At 36.7% G+C, this 9,544-nt stretch overlaps 1 protein-coding gene across 1 annotated transcript; it reads right to left on the bottom strand.

Moving 5' to 3' along the window:
* Positions 1–247: 247 nt before the first annotated feature.
* LOC107842376 lies at positions 248–9,216 on the bottom strand. The gene is made up of 12 exons (XM_016686182.2): positions 8,907–9,216; positions 7,870–7,934; positions 7,320–7,418; positions 6,679–6,811; positions 5,461–5,520; positions 4,372–4,431; positions 3,772–3,894; positions 3,233–3,304; positions 3,021–3,158; positions 2,449–2,604; positions 1,608–1,715; positions 248–521 (listed from the first exon to the last, which is right to left on the bottom strand). The coding sequence occupies exons 1-12, from the start codon at positions 9,129–9,131 to the stop codon at positions 486–488; spliced, it is 1,275 nt and encodes a 424-aa protein (XP_016541668.1). The 5' UTR covers positions 9,132–9,216; the 3' UTR covers positions 248–485.
* Between the last annotated feature and the right edge of the window lie 328 nt (positions 9,217–9,544).

Genomic DNA, 9,544 nt, shown 5'->3' with positions numbered 1-9,544 from the left:
CCTGGACCGGGTTTGATCCGAGCCTGGTTAACCGGGCCCAAATTCAAAAATAACCCAGCCCAAAATCCGGTACCCTACCGTCCATGGGCTGATCGGGCCGAGTTAGGTAAGTGGGCCGAACCGGCCCAATTGGCACCCTTTATTTCTAATAAGGACATGTAAGAGTTCGATATTCTCTGAATCTTATTTTCTCCTGCAAACTGTTTCCTATGAGTATAAAGAGGGATGGGGGCACAGTACTGGGGAATAAAAGACAAGGAAGAAGTTCATATAATCTGCATATGCATTTGTTGTTTTGTATGATATACAAGATAAATAGACCAGGGGTAGGACCACAACTCCCTGTGACATACAACAAACACTAGAATAGAAGAACGTCGAAGGGGCAAGGAAAATTAAAAAGAAAAAAGAAACGGTGCAATCTATATATAAGCGTTAGATCTCCGATGAGTTGGGTAGCATGTGTACTGACTAAGCAAATACAATCAGAACAGCCACCATCTCCGTCGTCTATGCTTTTTCTGCACATAAAGTTACTATATTCTCAAAATGACTGCTTTCAGGAGCAGATCATGGGGCTTTAAAAAAAATAGTGACAAGTGAAGCGCACAATTTACGAATAATCAAAATTATAAAAGATCAATAATTTTATAAAATATCAACTACTTAGCCTCGGTCCCAATCAAGTCGGAGTTGACTATATGAGTCCCCATTTCTTATTTAGTCATCCAATATAACAATAATGTCAAGACGGTCAACTCAGAGTTGACATTCAAAAGAAGTGCGTTCCTCATTGTACACTTTGTACACTGTTCTTTGAATGCAAACTTCTCTAAAGCAAGCAAAGCTTCACTCGTGAAGCGATGATACCTCAATTAGCATCACTTCATTGCTTTAAGCATCAAAAGTGGTGGCATTTGATCGCTTTAAGCGATAAAGTGCGGGCTTTTAATGACAACAGCGCTTAGCACCCATCTACTTTTTGTTGGAAAGTACCAAGAGTAAATGTCAGAAGTGACCATACAGATTAGTAAGTAATCCTAAAACCATTCCCCCGATGGATTTGAGGACGAATCATATTTATCAACTTAATGTTTGAAGATACAGAGCATTTTAAATATTTGTATTCATGTGTAGCACCAGGTGAAGTGTTGGTGTATGCTGCTTCCATTATTGCAAACCAAACTTTAAAAGCATTTCTTTAGCCTCAATATCTTATTATCTTCCTGTTGTTTCTGCTTATTTGCTACTGCCTTTTCTCACTGTTCTCTCAGCCAAGGGTCTATCGTAAACAGACTCTCTACCTTCTCAAAGGTAGGGAGATGTAAGGTCTACACTCTACCCTCTACAAACCCCACCTGTGGGATTGCACATTTGCACTAGGTTTATTGTTGTTGTTGTAGCTGATCTTTAAAAGCATTACTTCAAGTCTCTAAAGGAATCTCGATCTGAAATGTGTGTTTATTTGGTGGGATAGGATACTGTTACCATCACATTTATCAAGTCAACTTATTTGTTATTTTAGGCTTTTTTTTAACTTGATTTCACTTCAATCCAAAAAAGCAACTATAAACTGATCCATAAATTTCCCAAAGAGACAAAAGTACCTTTTGATCCTGATTCCTTTCTGATTCCATAACAATAGGTTGAGGAAGTACAGTATTGTCAATATTCTGAATGTATGGTCGGACCTTCTCCTCCAACATTTTGTTAAGCTGAGATATGAACAGATGATCACAAAGGAGAACATATCAGCAGCTAATATCAGTAATATGGATGTTTATTTCAACGATAACAGATATAGGAAATGAAGTCATTCAATCTTCTGAGGCAAAAGAAATATTGATTATCAGGAAATTGCTTAACCAGTTCAAACTTGAAAGCACACACTGCAGGCATAAGAACGCAAATTTGAACTTCAGTGATGTCACTATGTAAAATTGGACCAACCATACATTACAAAGTCAGCAATAAAAACCCCAAAGCAGCCAGTGGGTAAAAAAAATCAGAAGTCCACATACGCCTAATGACTACTGAAATTTTCTTAATGAAACAGGAGCCATACATGATACACCTAATTTGGTTTTTGCCCTTCTGTGGGTGAACAAAAACATTAAATTCCATCCTAGCAGTTTTGCCAGTGCAATCACTACAGAAACTAAAGGGTCCATGTTTATGGAAAAGGCCAAATTTGTGAAGACGAACAGGACAAGAAAATAATCAGAAACCCATATGACTTTTGTTTCCCTTCAAATCTAGACAAACAGCAACTATACCTAAGTTTTAAACAAGTTAAGGGTAGGTTATGTGAAATTTCAGTGACTAAGTTTCTCCATTTAAATTCATTCCAAACAGACACTATACAAAATAAAAAATAAAGATTGAATATCAGTAAGTTCTCTATACTTTCTACAGGCATTTCAAATAAAAATCCTGGATAGACCCAACCTTTTCTTCTCTCCACTTCGCTTCCCACTGAGCATCAAGCATCTTTTCAGCCATTTCTCTTTGTGCATTAAGAAGCACCGTCATCTCATATAGCTTTTTTGGGTCTTTGAGATCCTTTTCGCTCCAAGAAGATGCGTTTAATGGAAGGTTCAACTCCTGCAAATGCATGCACTACCCCATATGAATAAGGAAAATAACAATAATAATAATAATAGAAGAACAAGATAGAACTTCCCGACGATCAACGACATGCCAATTATCCAAATTAATCACTTAAAATTATTGTTGTGGAGGAAATTTAAATACACACTTAAGACAGAAGATAGAAGCAGAACTTTCCTGTCTTTGCTAGCTACTTTAAGGGGATTTTGTTGCAAAAAAAAGTTACCTAATGTACAACCGTTATTCGCAATAACTCCAAGATAAATTTTAAAAGCTTACGAATTTTGACTTCATGAATTAGACAGGTTCTTGGTTACCCCAAAACGGTGATAAACCATCCAGAAATTATCTGGCATTTAAACAAGAATATAACCAGAAATAGTAGAAAATCAAGCAAAGATAAAACACACCCCCCAATTTTGAGGACGTGGCGGAGGGTCAAGCTTCATAACTTCTGCCTCCAGAGCTTTCTTGGCCTTGAAGTAAGGGATGTTCTTCACAACAACAGGATCTTCCCTAGCTCGGACGGGATCAATAGAGACCAAGGCCTATAAGATAATATAGTCAAGAAAGTTGATTTGGATATCATTGACAAATATTTACCACAAAGAAAATTTCATACGTCTTGCAAATACTCCCATCCAGGTTTTCTCTTGGCCACCACATCTCGAAGTTGATCATATCGCATAGATTCCTGGAATGCAACAAGACTACATAAGCTGTCAGTGAAATCTGGCTCCGAAGTGTTCTAAGACTTCCAGACTGTGTGAAACCCTCAAATAGGTAAAAGATGAAACAAAATAAGGCAATCTATGTCATCTTTTAATTTTCATAAAAGCAGGTACCAATGAATTTAGTTTGAATCGACTGGATCAATATGTGAGTTATTTCCATATTAATCAAAGTTAAATAGATTGTTAATCAGTTCAAGTTTGTTTCTGGTGGACTTGAAATAGGATGAGCATATTTATCTGATTAATATGGAGTTTGCCTCTTCCCTTTGTTTCCGGTTTCAATGTGAGCAATGATAGAGTTCCAAATTTACAGACACTTAAGCCTGTATTAGAGGCTCCGTAAAAAGCTCAACATTCTCAAAATAACAGAACAATTATGAATCGCAAGGGAAAACGCAGTCCTTGACAACCATAAGATAAAGCAAACCTTATATTGCCACCAAATCTTCTTCTTGACATCATCATCATATTCAAATCCACCCACAATCTGAGGCAAAGTAAGCAACCAAAATGCAGCAATGCCGGGGTCCTTCATACTATCAACAATATGCTGCAAAAGTAAATAAGAGGGAAAATGATAAACGCACAAAGTTGTAAGGGGCAGTGTTATACTTGACTTTTTTATAGAAAATATTTGCGAGGTGACACACTTATACAGTAGAGCAAGACAACCTGGTGAATAGGATGATCACTAACAGCTATTGGGAAGTAGGCAATGAAGAGAAACTGAGACTTTTCTCTCCCAAGTTTGTCTGGTTATAAAAGAGGGAAAGTAGCTAGAAAGAAGAAACAAATTTTTGGACCCATTTTCTCCATAAAAAATAGCAAAGAAATCAATTCTTCTTATTTTACCATCCTTTTCCCACCTCCCAACAGCATGATAATCTTTCTTCTCATCCTTTGACATATCAACAAAAAAATAAAAATTCAAACAATGATGGATGAGATGCAAGAGAAAAATCCCCCATATTGTAGTAAGCAGAAACTCATTGCAACAAAAAAGAAACAGGGATGACATAGCACTAGCCTCGTAAGGATAATCCATCTTTCTCATGATATTATAAGCTTTCCAAGGAGGCTCCATAATCTGTAGCATTGAAAGATAAGACAGATATGAGAATGACTATATAAGTAAATCAAAACTGAAAGAGGAGGGAAAGAAATTCTTTAGCGTTGAAATTCATGGCATCAAGAATCCAACTGAGGAAAAAGGACATTATCTAGCTCTTATTTTATTTGTTATTCTTCTTTTCCATACTCCATGCTTGTAGAAAAAATTATTCCTGGTTCACTAGATTTCTAGGTTTTCCCTCTGGATGCAATTTGTGACTCATTGCTGACTACTTCCTCCAGATACCTATATTTTTCTACTCCATTTCAACGGCATTAATCAATATAATGGAACAGATTTATGCCCAGAGAAACCTTTTAAACGATCATCTATCACACAGATGCCATTTCTTTTTCATACGTTGTTACTTTATTTAGAGGCACATGAAATGGATGAGCGAAACAAGTGGGTTATTTTGCCAAGATAAACACTCCAGTTATGGTAGCAGAGCTCGTGACAGGTTGCGTGTTTTCAGTCTCTGAGGCTTAGCATGAGTAGGAAAGGGTTAAGACTATAATTCTAAGCAGTGCCATACCTATTATAAAAATATCACACACTGTTTCTATGAAATGACTAGAAATCGAAAAGATAAAGAAGTTGCATTTAATAAATTTAAGTAAAATTCACTGCCATTAGAATTCTTATTCTTTTTTTTTATAACAGTGGCATCCGGAGCAGCTTGTGCACCTCAACTGTACCGACGGATACCTCTCACAAGCACAGGTACAGGGTAACTCTGCCCATCAAGGCATGGGAAAAGAGCATCTAGTGCTTTTTGCCTCTATGGGGATTTGAACTATGGTCTCTAGGTTTGCTCCCAGTTCATTGACCACTAACCCATTGCCGCTATAATTCTAAAATGGTACCCAATAATTTAGCATGATGTAAGAAGAAAATTCTCAATGGTAAATATATTAGCATGATATAAAAAATTAATTATCAATGGTTTTTAAACAGCTGAAAAGAAAATGGAGCAAAGAATAGGAAAGATTGGATAGAACTCACATCATCTGTAGATATCCTTATTTGCAGCTTGCCTTTGCATTCCGGGCATTTCATCACACCCTGTGGAATAAGTAGTATCATTAGCAACAGCAATTGCTAAAGTTTCAAAAGCTTGGAAAACAGTTTTTACTTGGAGTTAAGACAAGGCAGAGGTGAATATGAAAGATCATTGTGAAGCATAATGACTGCATCCATCTTTAATACAACTGACACAAATCCAAGGAAATAATGAAGTGGTGTGTGCAAGAAAGAAATACAGCTCTTAACTCATAATCTACTAGATGAAATGGAAGCATCATGCCTCATTCAAATTCATTGATATAGTATCAAAACAGCCCCTCTTCAACAAGATTACTGAATAATAGGATGAGTTCCAAAGTCAACTCAAGTGTGCTAGATTTTCCCCGTGCATATTCAAGGTGATATCAAAGCTCAAAACAGGTTATGGATAAATGCGTAGTTCTAGGTTATCCGAAAATTATCTTCATGAGCTAGCGCTTTGGGTTCTTTTGCAGGATTCAATCTATTTACGTAAGTGATTGAACTTAGGCGCTTAAATCGTCTTTCAAGTGAATATCTAACTGACAAATATCTACCCATTACCTAGTAGAAGCATGCAAAAATTCACTTAAATTCAAATGAAACAGTGTTATCAAAGGCAAAAAGTACAAAAAAGCATTAAGGTCCATTGGATATTTAAGCGCAAATAAAGTGTAAAGACAAAATACAATAATATATATGTGTAGTCAAAAACTAATACTTGATAGTTCTACGTATATATAACAGATCAAAGGACAAAGAAATTAAGATAAAGTGAAATATCAATTGTTTAGTGTTTCTTGGAGCCTTGATTACGACACTAAAGCGCCCACTAAGAGAGGCAAAGTGCTCAGCATGTTTTGTGCATCGCTTCAGGGCTTAAGCGCGCTTCATCTGAGCCTTTGAGCCTTTGACAACACTGGATGAAAATACATTTACACGTCACATAACTCACTTGAGCCAAGTTGATATCTGGTTAGGCTTAGCTTTAGTTATTCAATAAGCCCTATTCTCAACTTGGGTTGCCATAACGAATGAAACTCTATTTTCTTCACCTTAGCATTTTGGATAGTATCTCAAACCAAAAAAGCTACTGGCATGACTCACTCAGTTCATTTTCAGCCCCCAAGATGTTTGCTGTATTATGAAAATTGAAAAAATTCCCAAAACAGTTCTCACCGATCCATCACAACTGGGACACTCTTTAGATGGCAGTGGCAAATGAAGGTCCACTGTGGAAGGAAGGTGCACCAACTCAGCCCTGTTATCAGCTATCGCATCAGCAATGGATTCAGCTGTTGCTTTTTCTCCCCTGCAGCAGCAATTTGGAAGCTTTAAATAGACATAAATATTCAGTGTGTTTGACACTATATTTCTGTCCTTAGAATAATTTTTGTTTTTTACACCTACTATGATTACAACAACAACATACCAAGTGTATTCCTACATAGTGGGGTCTGGGGAGGGTAGAGTGCACGCAGCCACTACCTCCGATACAACTACTATGATTAATAAAATAAAACAAGAAGAAGGTGGCTCGGTACACCAACATGTGATGGTGACACATTGAGCTACCAATTGCAATTACATGAGCTACTATCACTGTTGAATCCATGATAAAAAGCTGAAGACTAGAATATGCTTTTAACAGTCACATAGTATTGTGGCGGGGTGAGGGCACCTCGGTGTATCTTTTAAGAGTATGCAGATTAGGATATGACAAAGACCACAATATACTCTAGAAATTGGATTAATACATAAAACGTGAACAGGATGTTCATTTTAATAGCAAGAGCACAAGTCTATCAATGATTACCTACCTTTTCAATGTATAGCTTTTCACTTGGTAATGCACCTTGCCTGAACCTTTGCACATTGTGCATTGCAATGCCTGCCATCCACTGCATGTCCGGCAGTCCCTGCAGTTAATGAACCAATCATCTTCTTTCAACTACACATGTAATCACTTTCCATTTCAAGACATGCCAGTTGACTATAAATTTGACAAGAATTTCTGCTTTCCCTGGCCCTCGGTAGTGATAAATAAGATGCTCTCTGGCTTTAGCATCAATTTGTGATAACCACACATCAGCTTTTGCATAAGGACGTCGAGACCACCAAGGAGCACAGAAAACGAATTCTGATATCTTTAAAGCTCATAGTCCATTGTAACGCAAAACATGGATGAAGTGGCCCCAATATCTTTATAAGTCTTTTGATGCCCTTTTACACACAACGTGCATAAATCAACAAAAAACAAAACTTTTGACATGGACCATCTATCAATTTCACTATTTCTAATACAATACACTCAACTTCAGGAATATAAATTCTAAAAAAAGGTAACATGAGCTGAGACTATAAGGGCACCTCTGGCAGATCAACTTCTTTCCGAGCTCCATTGCAATGTCATAAGTACCCAGAGTCGCCACCAACTGCAGTAAAACCACCAAATATCTCTGTTAGGAAACCTTCATTGAACGAACACTTTCAGCTTAAAAGTCCTTGTATTAATTTCAGGCAGTGAACTCTCCGTTACATATCAACAAATACTTGAAGACCCAATGCAGGGAATGCTGAAACTTCCTATTCATGGACTCCTAGGGATATATTAACAAACATTTAACGACCCAGTTTTGAAAAAGCAAAAAAATCTCATAGTTGACACATGAGGAAACCAGTTGAAGACCCAATTCAGAAAAGACTGAATTGGGTCTTCAACTGGTTTCCTCATATGTCAACTATGACATAGTTAAGAATACACTGAGACAATAAGCTTCCCCATTCAAGGCCTTCCAGGAACACGTTGAAGACCCAGTTCAGAAATACTAACAAATAGACTGTCCCATTCACGGTCTCTCAGTGCCATATGAACAAATAACAAATTCACTCTCCGTTTATGAACAAGAAAGTGTGTTAAGCTTAAAATTGACATACGAAGAACTAATTAACACCCCAGTTCATAAAAGCACCTACAATGGGCTCCCCATTTGAGGCCTTTCAAATAAACACGAACATATATTTGAAGACCAACAACAACAAAAAACCCAGTACAGACCTAAATGCGGGGTTTGGGAGTCTAGAGGGAGTATAGTGTATGCAGACCTTCCGCTCCATATATGTGAAGACTCAGTTCAGAAATACTAACTAATAGACTTTCCCGTTAGTGGCCTCTCAGTGGCATATAAAGAAACACTAACGACCCATTCAAGTGTGCTGAACTTACAATTGACTTATGAACAACAGATTACAATTGTCTCCCCCACGCAAATATGAACATATATTTGAAAACTCAATCCAAAAACATTAATGAATAGACGTTCCCATTCATAGCTTCTCAGAGACATATCAACAAACACGTAACGTCCCATTCAGAAAAACAAATAAGAAAATATAATCCAACTTACAAAGATGGTAGAATAAGACAATTTTGAAATGAATTCCGGTACACCGAAACCCCTCGGGGCGGAGCCGGCAATGTCATAAGCAAGTGTGATAGGGGAAAGAACGAGCTTTATAGGGAATTCTAAAATGTCAATGACTTGCTGCCCATATCGGTTAGTGAATTGCTTGTACTGAAGGTCAGTGAATTGCTTCAAATTCTTTAGTAGACGATCAGTTCCTCGTGACATTGCTGAAACATTCAACTAGTTAAAGTTGGAGAGGGAAAAGGATAAAGAGGGAGATAGCCATATTTTGTATAGGGATAGGATAGGGACGGTAGGGCTGGGCATTCCGTAACTTCGTTCGGTTTTTTTTTTTTTTTTTTTAGTTAATTCCTTAAAATGTTAAACTTATCTAAACATTCTATTTAAGTAACTTTTATTTTAATATTATCACTAAATTATATTTTTTTTTATTATAATGTATAACTAAGAAATTGTTAAGAATATGTTTGGAGAATCACAAGGAAATGAAATTAAATGTAATTACATAGTTCAATTCTCAATTAGGAATAGAGAATTACGTGTAATTACAAGGTTACATTTTATTTTATTTTTTTAAATAAAATTTAATATTTTTTTCTTTTGAATTTCTTTTTTAT

The sequence above is a fragment of the Capsicum annuum genome, chromosome 9 (genome assembly GCF_002878395.1).
Source record: "Capsicum annuum cultivar UCD-10X-F1 chromosome 9, UCD10Xv1.1, whole genome shotgun sequence".
Classification (NCBI taxonomy): Eukaryota; Viridiplantae; Streptophyta; class Magnoliopsida; order Solanales; family Solanaceae; genus Capsicum; species Capsicum annuum.
The sequence above is the reverse complement of the archived record's forward strand: the minus strand, read 5'-3'. Positions and strand labels throughout refer to the sequence as shown.

What these genes read in the sequence shown, in the direction of transcription:
- LOC107842376 (XM_016686182.2), bottom strand. Translation starts at nt 9,131, where the DNA reads ATGTCACGAGGAACTGATCGTCTACTAAAGAATTTGAAGCAATTCACT. An exon ending in TAAGGATATCTACAGATGAT is followed by an intron (nt 4,432 to 5,460) that starts GTGAGTTCTATC and finishes TCAATGCTACAG; the next exon opens with ATTATGGAGCCTCCTTGGAA. An exon ending in CGAAGTGGAGAGAAGAAAAG is followed by an intron (nt 1,716 to 2,448) that starts GTTGGGTCTATC and finishes TTCATATCTCAG; the next exon opens with CTTAACAAAATGTTGGAGGA.